At 39.9% G+C, this 24,819-nt stretch overlaps 1 protein-coding gene across 3 annotated transcripts in view; it reads right to left on the bottom strand.

The window, feature by feature from the left end:
- The window catches only part of MACROD2 (mono-ADP ribosylhydrolase 2), an 896,489-nt gene that overhangs the window by 361,258 nt on the left and 510,412 nt on the right, over positions 1-24,819 (bottom strand). For all 3 annotated transcript variants that reach the window (XM_074150306.1, XM_074150308.1, XM_074150307.1), the window contains exon 6: positions 16,337-16,458. In XM_074150306.1, coding sequence (XP_074006407.1) covers positions 16,337-16,458 — 122 coding nt within the window. The remainder of the gene's footprint in view (positions 1-16,336; positions 16,459-24,819) is intronic.

Below are 24,819 nucleotides of genomic sequence, written 5' to 3'. Positions count from 1 at the left end.
CATTAATGAGTTAGGTTATGATTTCCATTGACAGTCCCTACTATTTTTACGTGCATCCCACACGTAAAAGGACTTCCACGCTCCTCCAGCCCACACCAGTTAAGTCACAGGTGGAAAGTTAGTAATTAGGATTCAAGAGATACCTGTTGCATGACAGCTGCATCATGTACAGAGGAGTAAACTCCACTTTCCATGTCAATATTTATGTATATACGTACGTGGCTTGTATATGGTCATCAAGGCATTCCTGCCACTGCGTTGCATAGAATCACCTTCTCCTCCAGCCTCTGCCTCTGTCCACACCTGCCTATCCGCTTTTCCAAGGGAAAAATAAACCTCCATGCAGTACCATGAAAATATTTACTTGGTAAAAGCTTATTGTCTTTTCCCCTTCCCTTTCAGAGGATTTCCATTTTCCCTCTTTCTTCACCAGCCTCTCACACCCTGGCCTTTTTCATAGAGGCTGCACCCTTCGGGTCAACTCCCAAAGCTTTTCCCAAAACAGCTGAGGTTTTGTTTCACCTTGACCCAGAATTCATTTAAAAAAAAAAAGTTAATCTAACACTTGCCATCTATTGTGCCTTCTTCCAGTTCCAAGGTCAAACCACATTCTGCCACCAGCTCATCTATCTAATGTGATAACCTAAATTTTTATTGTTTAAAAAGTTACACTATTTTCTCACTTCTGTTTCTGACAGTGATCCCATAATCAGAGACCCTCTAGATTTAATTTCCTGTCCCCTTAAGTGCGTCCTTTTCCATGCTGGACATTACTACAGGAATGTCTCCAAGTTCACAGTGTGCCCAAGTGTTTAACCCTCTCTCAGTCGATCAGAACAGGACGTGAAGCTCTCACACGCCAGCCTTCCAACCAAGCCTATACGCTTTCATGTTACTTTGCTAGAAAAAAGAAACACAAACCAACACGTTAAAACCAAGGCAAGCAAAATAAGATAAGAGCAGCCTTGGTTCTCTCTGCACACTGTATTACCCGCTGCAGTTTATGAATCTGAAGTCTACCCATGTCAAACATTTCCCCGCAGACAGAGCATCACACTGAACCAGGCAGGCTTACTCCTGCCGTTAGCCCTCAGTACACCTCCAATTATTTGCAACTCTTCCACTGCTGGGGCTTTGTCCGTCACTACCTCCTTATGGCAAAGTCGCTGATTAGCTTTCAAAGTATACCAGCACTTTTGTCTTTTAAATTATCACAGACCCTAAGCCTTTAATCATTTCTGTTCCATTGAACTGATTGGAAGCCAGGGACCATGAGCTGCTATAAGGATATTTAAATGGCTTGGAGCAACAGCTGAGACTTCTGCAGTGAAAGCCCAAGCATACAATGATTCACGTCACATTAGAAATGAAAATTTACAGAAAATCATATAAATCTTTTTGCAAAAACTTAAGCTTTTGACACTCTTCTGCTGCAGAATATTAACCCACTTTGATCGTTTCCACTGATGCTGTTTTCTGACACCAATGCGGTGATTCATGACATACCAGAACATATAGAGAGCCTTCTCTTCTCCAGTCTGAGATATGATTATAACTTATGGATTGCAGTTGTTATGCCAACTAAAGTAGTTTTGGGTGCTGAGAGTTTATGAGATTTACTTAAGAGACACAACATGGGCGCTTGACTCCAATAGCTTCAGCAGAGTCCAAATTTTTCACCCACAATGGTTGGGAAAAAGCACACTTACAGATCAGTCAATTTGAAAGTCAAACAATTTCATATTTTTTGATTTTGTAAAAACAAACATTTCCTAATGTGTACCCAGCAATTGCTCAACGTCGTTGTGTTCAAGAGCCCTTGAAAGGTTTTATTTTTCCTGATAATAACCTCAGAAGAGGATAGTGGTGTAGCTGCAAGCCTACTCCTCACCATTAAGAGAGCCTGCTTCATTAAAGGGGTTTGATTTATTTATTCTTCAGTATGAAGTGCCAGAACAATGTATTCTGGAAGACCTTAATAAACACACTAGAAAAACCTTGGGAAAAATAAGAAAAGTGGCCCATTGGACACGTACGCTTTACCTATACATTTCATGCCTTCTGAAATTTTACAGATAAAAAGCCGTTCTTAGTCTAAGTGAGCTATTATTTGACATCACCTCAGCCCACTGACTCTAATTCTAAGTCTTTCAGGACTTCCCTTGATGTCCACAGAACTCATAGGATTTACAAAAAGACGAATCTCCCAAGCCATTCACAGGAAGAAAGAAAAAGAAAAAAAAAACCAACAAAACCAACTTACAGTCTAGAGGCACAGAAGGTTTCCAGACATCTTTTTAAGGCAAAGGTCTGGAAGTGCATTCATAACAGTTAATATTTTTTTTTGTGTCAATATACGACGGAGAGATCTCAGGACTATTAAAAGTACCACTATTGCTTACTAATTTTTGGAGGAGCACTTCATCTTGATCAGCTGCCATTTCTTTCGGGTAGGGTTTTTCAAGCTCTTCCTGACCCGTGCGTATGTCACGTTCATGCCTGAGTATTCCTACTATTCTCCCTTTTGGATTTAAGCATTGAAATAGGTACTATTCACAAGGCAGAACTACAAGGGAATTGTTATCTTTTAACAAAATCTTCCATGATTCAGCCCAAACTATCTAATGTTTTATTTAGCTGGAAATGCTTTCATTAAGTCCAGGCTGTTATTTAGCTACTAGTGAGAATTTAACTTTATATTTTATACTCCAAAGCCCTTTCTGGAGCCCGTCATTTACCCAAAATCTCCCTGACACTTGTGTAGCATTCCATTATTCTCCCCAAGCTACCTCATAAAGACTTGCAAGGTGCACACATTTATTTCACAAACCATCTCAGCTCTCCCTCCTCTGGCAGGACTAAGCACAAAGGGATTCAGTAGAATGTCATTTTGCAAAATGACACTTTGCATATTTATCTGGAAAATAAAATGCAAGGCGAAAACGCAAGGGCTGGTTTTCTTAACAAGGAGATAATAAAGAAAAATGGTTTCATTTACTTAAAGCACGTCTGCACTGAAAAGCAAAGGTATGATGATAAATTGAACTAATGCATCTGAGCTACCCAGTTCAGGGACTACAGGTGGTGCAGTGATGACAGAGCTCTTTTTGGTTGCTATTCGTGAGTATTTAGCCAGAATGGGATAAGTTATTTCAATTGCCCCTGGTTCCTACAGAAATCCTGTAAATGATGCTGATGACACCGAACTAGGCCTTCCAAAAATGAATCCACCTTAGGCCAAACACACAGGAAAAAGGCAAAATACTCCCTCCAAGTATAAATGGAGGAAATAGACATACCACTGAAATGATGCACAATAAATGGTGATGAAGAACACCAGCAGTTCCTGCCTTTAAAAACATCGATCACTAGCAATTTTAATTAAAGGCAACAGTGCAGTAGGTGATTTGGCTCAGCATCCTTGAATTTATCAAGTGGGTTGTTTCTAATGCCTGATTACAAGCTGCAGTCACCACCACCATCAGGCCCGAGTAGAATTAGCTGTCATTAACATCATTAGCTTCTGGGGGTGAAGTCCTAAAATGAAATATGATGGATATACATCTTTTCAGACTGCAGCTTATTTGAATGAACCTATGTCAGACAGCATCGCTGCCCTGTTTTTTCAGTAACGTGCTTCTCGGATCACCAAAAGACTGGTGGTCTAATGAAACTATTTTTTTAGGATTCTCATCTTTCAGCAAAATTTTTATATTTAACTTGGAACACACCTGCATATAGTGCTGTAGGCTTGCTTTCCTAAGAAAATAGGGAGCTGCATTTCCTGAACTAGTGAATAACAAACATTCAGATATTAACACTGCATTAAAAATTCAGCTTATATGCTACACTCCTCATCTCTGTGCCAGGGCCACAGAGAAAAGACAAGTTCGTGAGATAAATAAGAACCTTTCTGTATCTGCTGTCTTAGGTCTGGATACAACCTTGCTTCTACATAATGCAACTCAGCAGCTCTGATAGTCAAAGACCCTCTGTAATTTTGCAGATGATTCGAAAGGGGTGAAATAATGAAGACACAAGAACACAGAACAAAAGGGAGATGGAGAGAGATTAGGGAAATTGATACATAAATGTCCTATGGAATTTAAACATTATGAAACCCACTTTGAGGGATCAAAGAAGGGATGTAATGTAAATACTTAAAAGGAACAAAGCTACAGACAACAAGAAACACAACGACTCAAGATTGTAGTAAGTAATAACATGATGTTTGGAACACTCTGTTTCTCTGCTAAAGAAATAAAATATGGCACCACAGTAAGTAAACAGGGGAATTAGAATGCAAGGGAAACCTTAATTCAGCAGAAGGAAAGAAAAAAATGACAGTTTGATGACTTACATTTGTCTTGAGCTTGTCCTTGTCATCAAACTTAGTCTTGGTGTATTTGAGAATGGAATAGATAAGAAAAGGTCAAACAGGAATGCCTGCATCTAGCAGATGTACGAAGAAATGCTTTGCACCACTGTATATTTTGCTTTGAAAAAAATCTCATCTGCAGTGATCCAGTTGGAAGAGACACTCACACAAGGACTTGAAAAGACATAAATGAGAATTTATTAATTTCATAAATGAAGAGGAGTTGGAGATTTAGCATCAATATCAAAAACATTTTGGTAATCCAGAATCATTAATGACAACACCTCCTCCTCCTGCAGGAGACAGGCTGGTACAAAGCTTTCTAACACAAACACTCGGGTGTTCAGCTTCAGGGATGTGAGAAGAAGGGGCCACATTTTGGTTCCAACATGTAAAAACACAAAGAAGCACATTTAGAAGGATGGAGGGAGACAAATCCAGAGCAGGAAAAAATAAAGAGCACAGAGAGGTCATACTGAAACAGCATCATGTGCTTACGAACTAGGAGGATTAATCTCGTCACTACTATACCAGCAAAATTTCCTGCACAAAGCCCGACTGTCTCTGCCTGACTCAGGCAGGAGATGCATTCCGCAACAGGGAATACCAACAGGTAATAAATATAAAAACTTGTTGGGCTTATGCTTTTTCACCTTTCATATAGGCTCTGACACACTTCCAGTTTTCCTCTTTTTCACAAGCAGGGGAAAGAACTGCAGTGTGTTTATGGAAGCACAGCACCAGGACACCTTAATGGATAATTCTGCCCCAACACCATCTAAGTTGTCTTGATTGAGATCATCATCCAAGGTTTCTGTTTAAACTATGTCATTTGGTACGAACAAAACCCATGGTGTCACGTCTGCTCCTCTTCTGAAAGTGCACAGTTGTGTGGAATAGCAACAGATTGAGATTTAATTCATCGAGATTTAATCCAGCCAGCGTACGTCAAAGAAAGTTTAGAAAGGTATGCAGTTAATCAAAACTAGTAACAGACTGATTTATTTTCTTAGAAAAAGAAAAGATTTGCAATGGTAAGATTTTCTATATTCCAATCTGAAGAGAATAAATACTAGTTTTTAATAAGACAACTAGTAGAGGAAATGCTCAAGCAAACTGCAGTCTACAGAAACGTGTGCTATTGCTATAGCTTTAACTTAGGTAGTCATCTTTTAGAAAGGAAAGGGATAAGAAAGTGAAAGAAGAAAATCAATCTACCTGTAATTATCCCAATTTAAAAATACTCTCTCCTCCTTGCAGCAATGGCTTTCTATGGCACACCACGGGAAGTTGCTACATACAATATACATCTTTTCATTCAGTTTTCTTTACCAAAATTACTAACTCTATGTGCTATATTTGCTTTCATCTGTGCCATGAACAAATCTCTAAATCCTAATTGTAGACATTGCTAGGAGTTGATAAGTAAAAGTCAGCTTTGAAAAAAATAGGGCTGCTAAACTGTTCACTTAAATATGGACTGCATGTAGTTTATATTTGGTGAGAACAGTTCTTCAGATGAAAGAAATGAATATTTAATCAGAAAACAATATGCCAGTCATATTACATTAATTAGATTATTCCAATTACGCTGGTTTTACTCTGTACAGGCCTTAGAAGATAGTGTGACATCATCATACCGGAACAATATTGAAAACCTCTCAGGTAAGGGTATAAATTTTGTATCTAACTACTGATAATTGCTATTTCTTTATAGGTAGATATAACGTACATTATACAGAAATGACATATTATGTGGCTCTGAGGAACTAGTAGCAATTCAGGGAAAACATATTTAACAACCTGTAAACAAGGTTCCTCAAAGCATGCCCTTACTGTTTATTTTTCAGAACTGCTTTTAAATATATATACTCTGATCCCAAATAGATATTATGCTGTAGTGAAATACTTTTTTTTAAACCTAGGTAAGTATTACGATGTTCATTTCATACACAGAACAGTTTATGCTCGTAATTTTTTATTTGCTTTATATTAGCTATGTAAATATCAAAAACCACATTCAAAATAATATATTTTTTAATTTGCTCTTTGAAAAATTGACTGATTTCAGTTAAAAAGCAGATACAAGTTGCACTGTAGTTCTTTCTTTGTACAGATAAATTAAGGCAGTATTTAAACAAACAAACAGGATGTATGGAAGTGTCTCAAAATTATCACATGAAAAATGCCAAGCGACAGGGACCTTGTGAGCACCATGCAGTGCCAAAATGCAGCATCACACTTTCTTTTTCTCACCGTTAAACTGCAAGGAAAAAAGTCCGGTAGCGACAAGTCACTATCTGCCAGACCACCCTGCATACATTTCTAGGTGTCCCGGAAGGTACCTCCAGCAAAAAAACCTGTGAATAAGCAATTTCTAATTCCAGCAGAATTTGACTCCACTTCTGGTGATGGAGACAGTCAGTGCAGTCCGTGTCAAAAAAAAAAAAAAAAAAAAACCCTGTTGCAATTATTATTTTCCATTACTGCTATTCCTGTGAATCCCATGATTCTTAACAGGGATTGCACCTTCATAGAACATACAGTCTTTATGGAGCAGATACAAGCCCTCCCAAAACGGCTACCAACTGCAAGCAAGATGAGAGGGATCAGAAGCCAGCGGAAGGAAGCGAGAGTAGATGGACGAGGATGACTTTGCACAGAGCCTGATGGCCACAGCCCATTAGCATTATGCGCTTCGGTGGGAATTTGCATTTGCCATCAACTTTCACCATGAATTTCCATTACAAGAACTTGCTGTTCAAATAATGACAAGCACCTTATACCCTTGACTCCAGCCAGCCAAGATTTGCACGCAAGTAAGAACTCCTCTAGTCTACTCTTACAATCTTTTTCTTTTTCCAATCAAAATGAAGATTTTTTTTTTCCAGTACAACTTCCTCTCTATAAAAACATAAATCATTCTCTTCCCCTGTGCTTAATGGTGTAGACTCCCCAGCAATCTCTAGTTTTTATGAGCCGTCTCATATAAGTAGCATCTTGGTCCACTGTCTTGACAGATTTGTACTTTGTCTTTCCCTAATGAGACAGTTCCCCAATTATTGAGCCAACAGGCAGCGTTTCTAGAAAGTTTAATCCTTTTAAGCACAGGATTCCCACAGGGTGATGGGCGAATTATTACATGTTAAACCCGTCACATACACAAACTTGCAGAATTTACTCCTGAACAAGCCATTTCCTTTATTTCACCAATTCAAGTTTTTTTTGAAGTGTATATTCAGTGTTTCATTAAACCCAACAAAAATAACTAACCTTTCTCCCTCTTCCCATCACAAAACCACCACGTTGCAGAACAGCTACAAGAGTAATATCACAAAACAGCAAAACGAAGAACTGAGACGCCCTAGCAATACAATCTTTGTATTAGAGCACTGCTGTTATTTCTTTATACTTCATTCTTTATACTATCTGGACAGTTGTTTGTGTTCAGGCAGAAGAACCACCAGGCTAATGGAAGGGCTACAGTGGCTTTTGCGCTCTGTTAGTACCACTTGGTCAGTATGTAAGCTCCAGCATCCCGAGACCAGTCTGTCGGCAGGAGCTCAAGCACTCGCTCAGACTGGGGCTGTACCTGACCCTGTCTGTACTCAAAACACTTCTGAAAACCTGGGACAGGGTGGGGGGAGAAAAAAGAAGAATCACATCAAGTCCCACCATCATCTTTGGCACAGATAATTTCTCTGTGGTCGGTTACCATGAAACATATTCACAACTGATCCATGTATCCCTCCGAGCTGCTCCTCCCACTCTTGGCCATAGAAAACAAACACCGCAATATGCTTCAAGCATCAAATAAAACAAATTTGCTTCCTCCATCAAAATATATACTGAATACTTTACTGCACGGTAGCAGAAAAAACTCAAATGGATTATTAAAAAAACCCTAGAAGCGTACACAAGCCATAATGTTATTGCACGTGTTGCATGTGCACCCTAAGCTGGTTATCTTCTCAGTGTCTGTACAAAACCCTCCACAGTGAGAAAGAAGGGTAGCCAGATAACAGGGGAAACAGAAAACAAAGGCATTTATCTCAACAGGAAAACCATTCCCAGTGGCACACTGGCAAGGCAGAAAAACAGATTGGCAAGGAGAAATAAAAATAATAAAAACTGGGCAACTGTGTGCCCAAAACAAAACAACAAAACAACAGCAGTATTAAAACCAATTCAGTTTTAAAGGAATCCTGTTTGTAACATAAAGCAATCTGCCTCTGCACAGTACAGCCAGCTCTCACAGCGAGTGGGCTACCTGTGATTCCCCCAAGGCTGGCAACAGCCTTGCTGCTGGAGCTCAACCTTTTGGATTTTGCAACCCTTGGGCTTTTGGCAGCTCTTCATGCATTAAGAACCCAGGTTTGAACAAATGCTAGTGATGGGCCAACATAGAGCCCCTGATGGAGTCATAACTTTCCTAAACAATTTTCACAATACTTTACCATCCTTCTATCTAGGAAATTCCTTGTAATTTCTAACTTAGAACTCCATTCCTAAAAATTCAGGCTGTTACTTCTTGGCCTGTCTCCAGACAGACAAATTATTAACTTTTACTCTTCAATACTTTTTTCCACACTAAATTTTTTTTTCTGTCTTCCTCTCCTCACTTTTAGTCTTCTATTCTCTGGACTTAAACTCTTCTTTCAGTCTACTCCTGGTGCTAACTCCCTAATTATCCCTGGCTCCGGTTCCCCACACTGGACACAACAGTCCCGTTCACTCTACTGAAGTAGCATGATAGGTAACGCACAAATCTTCCCAGTTTAATTGTCACACTACAGCTGCTCCTCTCTTGGGGTTCCCCACAACAGGGTGATGTTGTCAACTCACTTCCAGTGCATGATCCACTACAAACTCCACCTTATTCTCCAAGGAACCTCTGCCTAGGGCTACAATCAGTCCCCAACCTTTCTCGGTTGAATAACCATCTCTGTTTAGGTGTAACCATTTACACTCAATCTTGCTGAATACATCTCATTTAATGAAATCTTTATGGAAGAAACAGGATTGCGATTCAATCTGCCAAGGTCATTTTGGAAGAAACGGTTGGGAGCACATGCAACACAGCAGCAGGTTCACCTTGGGATAACAAAAGCATGGCCGGCTATAGCAATTTCTGTAGCCAAAAGGAAATATTACAACCTCCTCATCTGATGCAGACATAAAAACCCAACACGGTAATTAAGCAAATTTAAAAATTTAATGTAGTGGTATAATTTTTAAAGATATTATCTGGAAAATACCTGAGAAAAAAATTAATAAGCAAAAAAGAGGAAGGCTAAATAGAAGGGAAAACTCAGTTTGAAAATGTAAGATCAGTCATATCAGAGCTTCCATGCTAAACAAGTGTTTCAAAGAAACAAATTAAATGGATTTATGATACTGCAGAAATTTCCTTCCAAAGCAACTCTTCTAATTGATGGATATGAATCTCTATCAAAAAACCAGATGATAGAATAAAGTCAACCTTTAGGAATTTCAGACTCATTGCTATGGCAACATTTTCAGCAGGAAATAAGTTTTCTGAAAAATAATTGCTTTACTTTTTCCTAAAACATAACTCTGCATCATGAGAGAACAAGGCAGGTAAAGGCAAGACTGTATAACAATCTGTTAGACCAATGCCTTATAGTACACCATTCCACGTGTCTTTCCACAATTCAAGCAAAATTCCTCTAATGAATTTTATAATTTAGAAGAGGAGGAGCTGACAACACTCCAAGTTTGAAATTCATATTAAAAATTTAAGTCCGTTAGTTACAATTGAAGGCTCAGGCACCATAGAGGCTAAATATAAATATGTCTCCACTTAAATGAACCTCAAAGAAACAGCGTAGCCTATCAGAAGTACACCTTCCTTTTAAAGGTAAATACAAATACCAAGAATATCAGTGAATAACTGCAAAGTCTATTTTTAAAATCCACAATTACAAGTGGGGACAAATATTTAAGACAATTAAAAGACAATTTGGTTATTTCTTAAGTGTTATAAATGGATAAAGTGGCAGATACCTCTCGATGTATTCTTTATCTCCTGCTCTGAATAATTAATAGGTTGTGTTTCTGTTAAAATGAGTTATATTAGTATTAAATTTGCCAATACAACAAATAAAATTAAGTGACTCTTGTTTGTGAAAAACACCTACAAAAAGGATACAAATTGAAAATCCCTGTAGATTAACTTAATATTATATGAAAGGAATATTCATCTAACAAAGCCTCAAACAGTACTTTAATTTAAAAGCACTGCATATGCACTGCTAGTAATATGCATTGTGTACACTCATTTAAGACCCCAGAAACGGAGGAACAATGTGGATTTCAAAAAGCACGTCCTAACCTTAGTTAGCATACTTTTCTAATAACGCTAACCAAAGTGCAGCAGAAGCTGCGTGCACAGGAGGGACCCGCTTCACCCAGAGTCAAGAGATAACCCACTCTCCCAGAAACATCCCATCATTACAGGTCACCGGCCATCCCACTGCCAAACGATGGCTTTTCCACTCGACCTGAGGATGAGCAAGTCAGCCCTTGAATAGGTCCTCCTACTTCTGAGATATTTCTAGATGGCCTTTTGTCTTTCCAGCCCTTAGACAGAAGGAACAGGGTGGTTGTGTTGCGAAGTAGAGTTCAGCTAAAAGGCTCTCCCTGGAGCAGGACGAGCATTCATCACACAAACATCCAGCCAGAAAGAAAGACTGATACTCTTGGTATGAAGTTTTTTGGTGGTTTTGTTGGGTTTTTTTAATGCAACAGCAAACTAATCTAGTAAAGCTCTAGAATAGCATGAACTCTTCCCTACCTGACTCTAGGGATCTGATAGAAAAATTTCTGTATTTTGTATTCAACCCTATTAATATATTTGTTGGTGGTAAGCAGGCCGCCTCCTGCAACTCACAAAGCCCCATTCTTTGAGGATTTCCTTCAGCCCCCACACACTAGCCATAATTCTCTCTAGAGGTGGAGGTCAGAGAGCACAGGCTGAAGAAATGCTCCTTGTTAAAGCTTTACAATTCACCCCCTGCCAACATGAAGCGATCACGAAAACAGCAACGCTGAATGCAGTCCTGAACAACAGCAGAGCTGTAGTCCCAAATAAAACTTCTCCATTTCCCTAACCATCGCAGAGGAAGCTTGTCTCGCCTTCTGGGTGAAGCATCAGCACCAACTTCCCTCTCTGCAAACACACTACCGCCCCTTGGACTTGGATCCCAGACACGACAACACACAGCATCTTTTTTTATTATTTTCTATGTAGTTCAGAAAGTGTTTGTTTAACTGCAATCCTGGCTTCAGTCATCATCAATTGATTGAGATCGTTTTTCATCCGCAACCAAAGTATATGGCAGGGAAGTGCTTGATGTTCAGAAAAGTTCCAGGGTATCAGATGGCTTCAAAGCAGTGTATGCAGAATAAAGCAGGACAGGAGGTCCTCCAAAAAAAGTCAGAGCACACAGAGTAAATAACTTCAAACAATGTGTGAACAGGGGGACCAATTTAATCCCTGAAAACAGTGATTACTGTTTTCCCAGTCTGCCTGATAACCTAACAATTAATTGGCCTGCAAGACACTTATTTAGAAAACCAATACAGGAAAACGGCAAAAACATCTAGTGGGATATTTTTACCATTTCTTCTTTCAGTGAAGATTTGGTGCCTATAATGTATTCCCCAGTGTTTCAGGCAGCAGAGATTTAATTGACGCAGGATAGCAATTGCTACAAGTGTGTTAAAGAGACCATCATCAAAATACAATTTTTTTATGTTATTAGGAAATTATTCCGAACATTTAAGAAACTTAATTTGCTTAAATAGCGACTATTTACTCCAAAAACTCTTTGTATTACCTTAAATATTTTTTCTCCACTTGATCTGTACCGACTTAAGTAGAGATAAGCAGAAACAATGTCTCAAGAATCCTCTTAACCCGGCAGAGGACTGTGTAAATAACAGACTCATCCAGCACAAAAGGTTCACCCAGCACCAGCAGCCACACAAATCGTCAGAGCAGCTCAAGCGTCCGACAGTGGCGCAGCTACACGAACAAGTGCGGAGGAAAAAGCAATGCCCGTTTTGGGGAATGTCAGATAACAAACACAAAACTTTACTTTGGTAAAGGTAGGTGGAGCAGATGACCCAAGAGAGACAAACCCTTATACGAAAATAGCTGATACGGCATTTGAAACCTTATATTGAACATAAAAGGTATGAGAAAACGGGCACGGGAGACAAATGTCAGGGGCTGTTTGGTTTCTCTGAACAATCCCACGGATCATCAAATTTGTTCCTGAGGCTCTTCTTTCTGTCTTAATGGCCATGCAAATCCTCGCCCGTGGCTGGGCTGCTGGTGAATTATGAACCTTGGCAGTCGGGCTGACTGGTATTTCATTATATTCCCTTGTCTCATTTCTGGTTTTACCCATCACATCCTTTTTTTTTAATATACTGAGATTATAACATTTTCAGATGAGATTTCAGTGCTCCCCCAAGGGTTAGCACAGAGTTCCTCTCATCCATGCCTGGACACTTTGGACGTGAACACAACCCAAATTAATATCAGCTGCACCATTTAATTGCCATTTTGTCACACACACAATGAGATTCTTCTCTGCACCCTCCATAAAGCTGCACCTCACAACTTACACAGTATTTCAAGATCATTGCTTCCCTTCCTCAGTATGTAAAACATCCATATACACATATGGATGAGTTTTGATCTATTCCGAATCTTACTCTTGTTCTCCTCGGTCCATTTTGAACAGAAACTACCACCTCTATGGCATCCATCATTTCTCTATAGGCAGCTCAGCAATATGTAATACTGAAACAAAACAAGTGACTGCCATAAGTATATCTAACTTGAGGTTTATTATTCAACACCATTTTCTCATTATTCTGGTTTTTGCAGCACGCCTCTCCCTTCGACTGTTTGTGAACTGGGTGATTTTTCCCCACCATATGCTACTTCATCTTTTCCCGTGCCGAGTTACACTGTAGCTGTCAGCTCTGGTTCTGACCTCTCTTCCACTCAAGTGGAGACAAAAAACCTCCCTTCTGGTGCTGTAGCGGGTGCCGGATGAGGTTATATTCGCAGTCTCTGTAATCAATTGTCATCATATATCTCTGTCCTTTTCTAGTGTTTGCAACACTTCCTAATGTAGCATCATTTGTAAATGTAATTAATGAGCTGTTTATGTACTCTTCAAAAATCATTAATAAAGATGTTAAATTAAACTGCGTTTAGCGGTGCACCCTGAGTCACCCTGCACACTTCTGCCCAACGCGATACGCTGCCATTCATCACTGCTCTTCATTCATGATGCCTCCAGCAACTCCAATTCCTAGGACACAATTCATGTCCATAACAATTTGAATTGTGGAGTTTCTTCCCCTCTTTTTGCATTAATTCCTCCACTTGCTGTCCTTTCTTATTCTGAAGATAAGCAACACATTCATGTTGTTACAATCCTTTCATGCCTTCTTGCTTCCTTCTCACTTCCTACTACTGCTCGTGCTCTGATGTTTTTTGGTTAATTCTTTTGTATGCTACAACTTATCATCATCAATACTTATTTATTCGCATGTCGTAAGTATACTGCTTTTCCTGCTTGTACTCAGTACCTATTTTAAATTCCTCATCTTCCTCTTTCCCATGCTCATTTCACCAAATGAACTACCAAAATGTGCCATCAACCGGCACAGCTGATTTTCTCTTCCTTATTTTACACAGGTAACCTTTTTTTCCCCCCCTTAAGTTTTGTTTATCTTCTCCCTATTGAAAATATATCTGTTGCCATAATCCAGTCCACGCTTGGATGTTGCCTATTCAAATTAATTTGAGGACTTCTGTTCTCTCTACCAGGTCTCTGCAAGCCTCAGAAGTCTGTAGCGTATTTTTATTCGTTTTCTTTCCTTTCCCTCTATGTCTGCTGTATTGGATCTTGTGAAACCTGCTTGCGCTTTGTATTCTTTTCTTCAGACTCACAGTAATCTACTCCTCCTTAATTGAATGAATTATACATTTTACTTTGCTCCAGGCTTATTTGTTCGTTAGGGTAGACACTCAAGTAGCCTTCACTTCCCAAAGCATCACTGAAATAACTGGACTTAGGGCTTTTCAGAACAGTCCATGATCTGTCATGTGGACTTTAAAATCCATATTGCTGGCTAAGCTTCTTAATGCTGGTATGAATGAATGGCTCTTGGCTCCCGTTCAGCTTGTGCAGCTGTGTTCTGCAAGTCTGGGTGTTGAGTATTTTTTATCTCAAACAGGTGCAGAGTCAACAGCTCTTAACCAACAAGGAAATAACCCATGGATGATTTCTCCCGTGGTCATCTTTTCTTACTAAAACATCAGGCTAATCTTCATGAAACCCATGAGTATGACCACTCTTTATTATTCCGTGTTAAATACCAAGTTATGATGTAGCATGTCCTAAAATTTACAGAACCCCTACAGATGCAAGCATTACCAGCACTGACCAATGCCCACCAGTTTTTCTGTTTTATTTCAATAGTTGTTGTTTTGGTTTTTTTTACACTATTTCATTTTTTTTCTTTTCTTCCCCCCCCCCCCCCCCCCCTCATGTTAGGAACTTTATTCTCACTAACCTGAATTCCCAGGAAGCAGCATGTAATTGTCCAGAGCCTAAAGGCAGGAACAAGGAAGAAAGTAGGAGCAACAGCAGAGATCTTACTGCCTCCAATGAGAATCACAGGAGGACAGAGACATCCTCATAAGTTTAAACAATCCCTGAGAGGACTTCAAAACAGTTGCTCAAAACCCAAGGTTGCTTTCAGTTCTAACTTACATGCCTAGCATTAAAAAAAAAAAAAAAATCAACAACTAAATTAGGTATCACCTCTCTTTCATGGTTGGATAACGGCAAAAAGAGGACTCACTGGACACCATTTTGAAAAGTATAGAGAGGATTGAATTAGCAGAAAGTGTGTGAAGAATGCAGTTTACACCAAGAAGAAAGAAATAAGCAATATTTATCAGGTTTCACTCTGAAGGGCTCATCTAACTTGGGCTCAAAACCCTGCTGCCTGTCCTGCCCCTCTTCTCAAGAAGCTTTATTTTCCATCTGTGACTTCTCAATATTAATAGCTTTCCCTTATTAAATATTTCGTCCTGATATAACACCATTGGTCCAACTAACTTTTAATATATTAAGTGTGTGTTTTAAGTTGCCAGATACATGTGCTATCACGCAACCAGCCAAAATGACCCAGAAGTAGTGAAGTCAGGCCCAGGTGACAACTTGGTTAAACATACATAGAGAACTAACCTACTGATACCTAAAGACTTCAGCTGCAATGGTTTGAGCTGCAGAATCAAAGCTTCAGAGCTGGAGAAGCAACAGCTCCTTTTCTCTGTTGACCTGAAAATCTGGCCTTTTGAGGTACAAAAAGGTAACATGTATTTCAAGCAATCAAAGAACCTTTACTATTCAGTGGAATATCATATAACAGACTACTTTATGATGGATTCTGGTGATGGAGTGTTACAAACAGTGCCACCTGACCAATGCCTTTATTTTTAGGAAGAAACATCAACACACAGAAAAAGCAACAAAATAACCACTTCTCAGCTATTTAGGAGGCAATATTGCATGCAGCTATCTTCCTGACCAGTGGCTTCTTAGGCCTTTTTTAATAAATAATACAGTCTAAGGACGAGCCATGTTACAGCTCCCTCACTTTCCTAGTGAGTTGTTTGTACCCCACTACTACCAGGCCAACTTTCCTTAACTCCTAAAATAAGCCTACCCTTTTCCTCTAGCAACTATTTTGGCCAAATGATATCTAATTTCTTGCTTTTTCACATCACATACAGCAACAAATCCTCCTGGAAGCCTACTATTATATCTATAATTATTCTACAGCATGAAAACAAAGATCCAAATTAGAAGAAATAATATGTTCTTATAGGTTACTTACAATTGATCTGATGTTGTTTTCTTTTGCCAGTTTCAGAGAGGATTTATAGCAATTTGCCAAGTTTTCTTTATGAGTGTCGGTGAGATGACCTCTTGCAATCGGCCCAACAGTATGGATCACATCTGCAAGAAATAAAAACCAAAAAAATTAAAGATCTTAAGGTGGTTTATATATTTATCACAAGTCAATCCATTCTGGTATTGTATCCAGACACAAAGGTAGGGATAATACTGTAAGAAAATGTTTATAACTGGAAGCCACGTAATAAGATACAACTTTGATAACTAAGAACAGTAAAGGCTAAATTTTGAAGTATTTGGATGGAGAGACAAATTAGGAAAATGCACTAAATGCTTGTTACGTGTGTACTGCAATCCACAGTAGATGAAATGTTTTCATAAAACACCCTAAATCTTTAGGGCTGTCCAACTGTAAATACCGGACAACTGTTTGAAAGCCCCAGTTGTTCTCACCCCTGAACGTCCTCTCATTGGGGAAGTCCACTACACAAAACCTCAGAACTTTGATGGCAATATGCAGGTCATCTTTTTTGTCTAATACTTAGAGTCTTTTCTCAGCAGCCATTTTAAGGGGAGAAAAGTTGTGACCTATAAATGTGTTAGTTATTCAAAGAATGTGCTTTCCTCTCACATCAGACCAGATGGAGACACCATGCAAGAAAACAAAACACTCTGAAAAAACTGCATGAAGAAACAGAGAAAGTACAGTCAGGGAGTATCTTAAATATGACCCCTCTCGGCACATCAAAATCAGATGCCTCAATCAAAGTCTCTAAAGTAGTATAACAGAAATGAAGTAAAAAAAACCAGGAGTGAAAAAAACTTGAGAAGAAATCTACAAACTAAAAGGTGTAATGATTTGATACGCTTTTTTCATTTCCCCCTAACACACACACACACACACTTGACTAGTAAGGAAGCTCATTTACTTTTCAAACATCATTCTCCTATCGCGTGTGCAAACACAAGAGAACGAGTTATGTGGCAGGTACATTTTTTCTTTTTCAGTTCCTTATCATCCCCTACAATACACAGCAGCAGCAATAAACAGTGGCACTATTTTTTTTTTGCAACGTTGCCACAAAAAGGGATTAGGCCAATGCTTTCAATTCTGGTACTTCTGGTCCCACGGGTTAGGTTGTGTTTCTGTCCCATACGGGACAGGTTTCCAAGCAACATCTGCTGTTGTTGCACTCCAGAATATTTTAATTTACTCGCAAATCCTACAGAATTCACACCATTATTCTTTGTCCAAGCTGTCTTTGATTATTTTCCTTCAACCTATGCATGAGCACAAGTGAAAATGGTCAAACATTAAAAGGTACGCTGTCTTTTATTTTTTTTTTTTTTTTTTTTATCCAGGCGTTATCTGTCAAGCCCTGGTCTCTACTAAAAAGGTGGTTTATGTTCTGAGGCATGTTTTGCACATTTCCAAATTTTTTTCTTTATGTTAGCCAGAAAGTATCAATATTCAGCAAATAAAAGCATGTCAGAGAATCCCAGTGCCCAGAAACCACAGAGGAATCGGCTGTCGAAGGAAACTGAAACCCACAAGAGCTAAACTTCCCAAGTGCTACAGAAAACCACCCTACTGAGAAGTAAATCAAAGGTTAACTACTCTTCTTTCCATTTTGATCACAGTAATTTTCCCCCCAGTTGTGGGAAAAAGATGGACAGATTGGATAATTTCTGTTGAATGTCACAGCTGCCAGACAGCGACTCCAGCAAACCCTCCTGACCGCACTCGGGGCAGCCCAAGCATCACGTAGGTGCGGAGTCTTTATCCACCTGAGGAGCAGGATGACAGCAAGTGACTGAAACAAGCGGAACGGCTTCATCCGGGCGTTCCAAAAAAACTTTAGCTACTCTAATAAACTCTTAAGACTTAGAAAAAAAAGACATAGCACAGTTAGTTTAAAATTTGTTTCTGCTTGCAGAGACAAGGTTGTGCAAGCGCTTCCATTAGGAAAGACCATGATTTCAGACCATGACTACAGCAGTTTCTTTCAGGTCAAAACTTTCCAAGGAAAGTTTCCGTTTGGAAGTGTTGGCACTTCAGAGGAAGTTTTTTTCTTTTTTCCTTTGTGGGTTTTTTTTGTTTGTTTGTTTGTTTTTGAAAGAGGTAAGCTGCAATTACTGAGCAAGGGGGAAGGGATATACCAGTAAATCTCATCTCAATCCAGGTCATTCTACATTTATAGACACCAAGATCAGAGGTACCATGATGCATTTCAGATTCACGACACTCATCAGCCAACAAGCAAATAAAGGAATGACTATAAAACCAACTTAAAAATAAAGTGTAAGAGATGAAGAAAAGAAAGAATCAAAAGAATTCCCTCTTTCTGCTAAGGCCGAGTTAACTTGCATTTCAAGGTGCAGCTGCTTAAAAGCTGAAGCCTTATGGCTTGATTTACTAATTTATTACTTAAACAACAAGACAGAATTTTAGGGAACAGCCCAAGTACCAAATTCTTGCTTGGGTCTCTCATTATGAAACTCCCCTTGGTATAATTTCTAGATGCATTTCACTCATTAAATGTTTTACTCTGTTCCTTCAGTCTTCCATTATTAAACACTAATTTTAAAAATTCTCAGCTCAATGAATGGGAAATGTTTTTCTTGTCATCTTTTTTTCAGAACTTCCTGATTTAGCATTTTCATGGTGCCTCGTTAGCAACTCTCTCTCTCTCACCAGACATTTCACGTAAATAGGTAACCTTTAATGCAGTTATTAGCTTTTATGTTTTAATTTTTACAAGCCCAGAATAGGTTACTCTTTAGACAGGACGCTAAAGATAGCTATGAATTGGTTTATAAAACATCAAAACTATTGTAATTGTTTATAGAGTTTATCATTAGCACTTTATTATCCTGAAACACCTGAGTGTAAGATTTTACTAGCAGGGCAGCATTAGTAATGTGCCAGCCTGTTTCATGGTCAGCAGACAAACAGAAGTAATAACTTTATTGTTGCACATTGTCAATAAAATCAGGGTACCCATACATTGCCTAAACTATATGTTATTCTGCTAAAGCTATTCCCCAGTACAGTAAGGTTTGCAGGCAGGTAAAAGCCTTTGAGGTTATACAGGCATAAAGCAAACAAACCAGAAAATAGAACAGCTCTCCCCCCACAGCCCATGCAGTTAATATACGGGGATCAGACTTCACAGGCTCAAGCAGAGCCATTTATTTTTAATTTATCCATGAAGACTGTGTCAATTTTCCAGCTTGTCCGTCATAGTTTCCTTTCAGCTCCTGCATTCCCCCCTCACCCAGCTGCACAGAGCCGGAGGAACGTGTGCTGTGGAGCTGGAGGATGGAGGAGAATGGCAATGCTGGAGGGAGAAAGCCTAGAGGCGTTTTTCTACTTGTCTACAACAAAATGAAGGGGCAGAACTGCCACCCTGATGCTCCGGCCACCCTACAGCAGCCAGCCCCAAACACAAACCTCTGGCAGGGCTGGAGAGGACAAACAGGGACACACAAGCCCTGCCTGACCACCTTCCATACCAGTCTACCCAAGGCCAAAATGAGCATCCACTTTAGGGAAAGTGTCACACGGCCTTTCTGAAGCAAACAGCGCTTCCAGGCTGGATTTCAACACCAGTGAAGGACCATTGCAGGATGTGCAGGGATGAGTTTTGCCACAGGAGAAGGCAAACCAATTGCAGAGGGCAATGCAGACTGGAGCACTGGCCATGGGGACAAGCATGAAGACACACTGTGCATGCAGAGGCACAACAGCATGAAGCAGAAGCGATCTCGCCACCTAGAAGTCTTTAAACTGGGGGAAATGCAGAGAAACTTCAAAAAAAAAAAGATTTAAATTGCCTGGAAAAGCCTACTAGAGATTCTTGCTACCAAACAGCTCCCGTTCCTTCTTGGAGCTCCTGCAGCCGTTCGCTGAGTATTTCTTAATGAGGTCAGACAGGAGCAAGGGATAACGAACATTCCCCTAAAGTGTCCCCTAATGTGGTTTTTTTGTTCTTCAAAACCAGGTAAGCAGAGTAAAAGTGGGAGCAGTCAGCTCTCAGAGAATGCCACACTCGCCATTTGTAGTATTTTAATTTTCATGTCAAATGAAGCTGCCAGCACTGCTTTGAAGCTTCTGATTTACTATGGTCAGTCCTCCAGCCAAGCACATTGATAAGAAACTTCATTAAAAAGAAAGCTGCAATCCATGTGTCCGTAAATCACTTTCTCTGTGTACACAGAGCAGAGATGTTTGCTTACAGTTTTAATAGTACACCGAGGCAGAGAGCCCCAGAGGAAGGTATATTCTCATCTGGGATCAGGCCACAGCAATGGATCAAACCGCTTTTAATGCTAATGAAGCTGCTTAGTTTTAAAGCAATATTTATAAGGGAAGGAGATTTTTTTTTTCCTACAGAAAGGCTTCCAAAGAGAAGATGGGGCGGTTGAAAGAAAGCAGCAGCACAGATCTATGCTGTACAACTGTGTTTGGGAGCCCCTTTAGGGCTGACACAGTATTTTATTATTACACTGGCTTTTCCGAGATTCGCGTTGCAACACGTGGTTGATCCAAGAAGAGCTTACAGGATCATAGATTCATATCACAGAATGGTTTGGGTTGGCAGGCACCTTAAAGGTCACCTAATTCCAACCCCCTGCCTCCAGCAGGGACACCTCCCATTAGACCAGGTTGCTCGAAGCCCCATCCAGCCTGGTCTTGGATCCACTGCCCTCTTTTCGGTCACTTGACTTCCAGGCATTTGGTTAGAAATTCTGGTGGCCAAAGCAAGGCCCATGACAGCCACACACCGATTTGCATGTGCGCACCCTCTGTATCATCTCTGCTCGGTTTTGTTCAGCGTTTTTATCTTTTTCCCCTCAAGCACTGGAATGAAAGCAGACAGCTGAATCTGGTGCAAACCACAAACTACTCTGGAGGTACAACAGGCATGTGGAGCATTTTAGAACAACCCTGTCACTACTTAGCCACCAGTGAAAATAAATGTAATTTGCACATTTAATCAACACTTCAAAAGCACAGTGACTCTCCCTTCAAACTCCCATATAGGCCAGTCAAAAATGAAACTATGTATGCCCTAGCATTACTCTACCTGTAAAAAGGCCAATGAGGCTTGTTGTCTTTGGTCTGTTTTATTAAAGAAGTCAGTCCGTGCATCTATAACATGCTGTTTGTCACACAAGTTTATCTACACTGCTACGGAGAAAGGGCAGAGCAGCATGAGCAAAGACACACAACACAACTTCCAGCTGCAAAAGGATGAAGAGAAGTGACTGTGCCTCACAAACCAACCCAGGACTGATGTCATTTACTCTTCATGCAATTTACTTTTCCCTTGTTCTTTGTAAGGGTGACACTAGATGGCAAAAATATTAGCATAATGAACTTTTTCCAAACAACGGAAAAAGTACAAATAAGTTTTTCTCATTTCTTCCCTTACAGATGGCAGCGCGGCACATTCCCACCGTTAATGAACCAGCCGACCACGGCTAGAATCAATTACACATTTCTCTCCTTCATCCTATTCACGCATTCATAGCCATAATCGGCCCATCTACCCAACTGCATAATGAAGCTGTAGCCTGTCAATCACAGCAGGAACCATATGAATTTTAAGAAGGAAGCTACCACACTGTGTGTGCCACTGAATTAAAAAAAAAAAAAAAAAGGTCTGACAAAATGTCAGAGCATTTAAGGCTCCATTGGTAAATCTTATCAGTTGATTTACACAATGAACACCCACCATATTGGTGCTGAAAAGGGATAGCTGAGGTTCGATTGATGGGAAATGGAACTACCTCCAGAGACTCATACATACTGAATATCTCTGTTCTTAAGGAATGCATGTACCTAATATGCTTTGGTATACAAATTTGCTCGGCTTCTTCATTTTCTATTTCCAGTTACATGCACTTGCTCACAAAATGCACATTTTCAGCGCGTAACAAACAACTGTTAATTTAAGTTCAACTTAAACGAATCCCCCAGGACCACAGCCTAATTTAAATTATTTACCAATACGCGTCTCCAAAACTAGATTAGCCGAGTTGAATATTTTAAATGCAAGACAACATCTTTAATAGATCACACTATGCTAAACTTGACTATGTATGACACAGCTCCTCAGTTTGGAAGTATTCCTTTGCTTTATATAGATACTGCATTTATCAGCGGTTAAAGAGACGGCAGCAGTTTTTTAGGCTTGAAACAATAAGCACTGCTCAATCTGAAGTTTGTACCTTTTACAGCTGCCTTCAGTGATTAAATAGCTGTTTCGGATGAACCAAAAAATGTTGCATTAGCCACAAGAGCTATAATATCTAGAAGTCATTCGTGTAAAATATTTAAGCCATTTTTCACTTAAATGGCATCGTCTACCCAAGAAAAGGTAAAGAATATGTTTATTGTAAATGATTAACCAGCATCCCTCTTTGTGGGTTAGGTGTGTATTTTAAGTACGAGACAGCAGAGACAGTCAGAAAACAATATTCCCAAAGGGAGAGGCGAAGGATTTGCCGAGGCCGAGGGATCCTTGGGGGAGCCGCAGAAGCCTGCGCTCAATAGCCCGCATTTAGCAGAAAGCGATTGCTCGGCATCTGTGGGAAGCTGCAAAACACAGAGAGCTTGTTCGCAATGGTTATACCACTGCCTCAACAGCCGGCCAGAGAATTAAGTCAGGCAAGTGAAAACGCAAGCCTTTTTGGCACTCGCGCTCCTCATGAACGACAAGGCCCGAGTGTGGCCATGTAATCCCAGAGCCGTCCCCCTCCCGTCAATGAACTCTCAGCATCGCTCTGCCGTCAGGACCTCGCCATCAGCCTCGGAAACAAAAGTAGGCTCTGTTCAGGCAGGAGAAGCAAGCGGTGCAATTAAGAGACACTACACCGTATCCCAAAGTAATAGGTTTTACAAAGCCATTTAGTCCTACGATGACAGATGTCAAAGCAGCGACTAGACAGACGGCCCCACAACTCTGATGGAAATAATTGCCTACGTGTAAAGCTAAAAGGCAACGGCTCCATTTGCAGTATTCATAACGTGATGCGATACGAATGAACATGAAATGAACACCACACGACTTAACATGAAATTATGACATCCATGACTTGCTATTTCTGGTTCGTTTTTCTCTTTAACCTGGACTTAAAGCAGTCGCAGCAGAAGTGCTCAAATGTGACCCCTGTTCCTCCCTACAAATCATTGACCCAAATAAAGACCTTAATATACCCAGGAAAACTAAACAGGTGAAATTACGTTACCCCCCAAGCAGATTTTGTCCTCGTCACACAAGAGCAAACCTCCTTTTGCTGTAGCAGCAGAGGAGCTCGGCCAAGCACCCTCCTCGTTGAGTGGCTCGGGAAACACGTACCAAGTGACCCCCTTGACCCCAGTAATGGTCTCCACCTTTCTCTGACTATTATTCTTCACAAGTGGACAAGGCTATAGACAAAGATGCTTAATCTGTCCTTTGGTTTATGTTTGCTACATGTAGGAAAACATGAGCCACAAAGATTCTCTCTCTATTGAGCAGCAAAAGATGTTTGGGCCTGAGTTTGTTTTTAATTTGTCTAATAATTCAGTCAGTCAGCTTTCCAGCACTCAAAAAAAAACTTGTTTGCCCTTAAATTGAGAGTGCTTATTCTTAAGACACCAAGTAACAGAGAATTTCAGTCTGCCATTCCACAAAAATTTCATTTCAAAATACACGGCATGGTGAAGGACGTAACACTAGCCACAGAAATTCAAGGTATATTTAACCATACTCCATTCAAAAGAGAAGCTTGCAAATATTACCCTTAAAAAGGTGCAGCACAAATCAAGTTATAAAATATGCAAAAAATATTTCAAATATGTTGGCTTTTAACCTAGCCTCCAGTCTTGTTTTGGAATTGGATTAGTTACAGGGGCACAGAAATCGGAACAAGGAAACACTCTCAAACTTCTTAAAGCACCGTCCCCTGCCACTCTTGGGCTTGAAAACAGCCATCCCAGCTCCGTTAAAGCCCATTTGGTTACCTCTCCTGGTATATGGCACAGTTAAAGTGCAGATATGCCCTTTAGAGGGGCAGAAAATTAACACCACACACATGCCCCCCCAAAAAACCCACTCAGCCTCACTACAAACCTTACTACCAGACTAATTTTATCCAGAAAATATTTACTCAAAACCAAAATTCTTCCACTTTTCTCTGAGTGCCAAACAGTGCTGCACAGCACTCTAATAATTTAACAACAAGCTATAGGAAAAGCCTTTTATTTCTTAGTTCAAGGATTTTTCATGCACAAATTCTGTTTTGTTAACGTTACTAACGTTTCTTACTAAACCACCTTTTATGATTTGGTTGAGATCTTTGCAGGGACGCTGGAATAAAGGAAAGCATCTCCAGGGAACTACAGTAACAGGACTAACAAAAATACCCCCAAGATGTAACGTTTGCCACGGCCACGGGAAATCTTGGACAGGG

The sequence above is a fragment of the Numenius arquata genome, chromosome 7 (genome assembly GCF_964106895.1).
Source record: "Numenius arquata chromosome 7, bNumArq3.hap1.1, whole genome shotgun sequence".
Taxonomy (NCBI): Eukaryota; Metazoa; Chordata; class Aves; order Charadriiformes; family Scolopacidae; genus Numenius; species Numenius arquata.
This window is presented reverse-complemented; position numbering and strand designations above follow the sequence as displayed.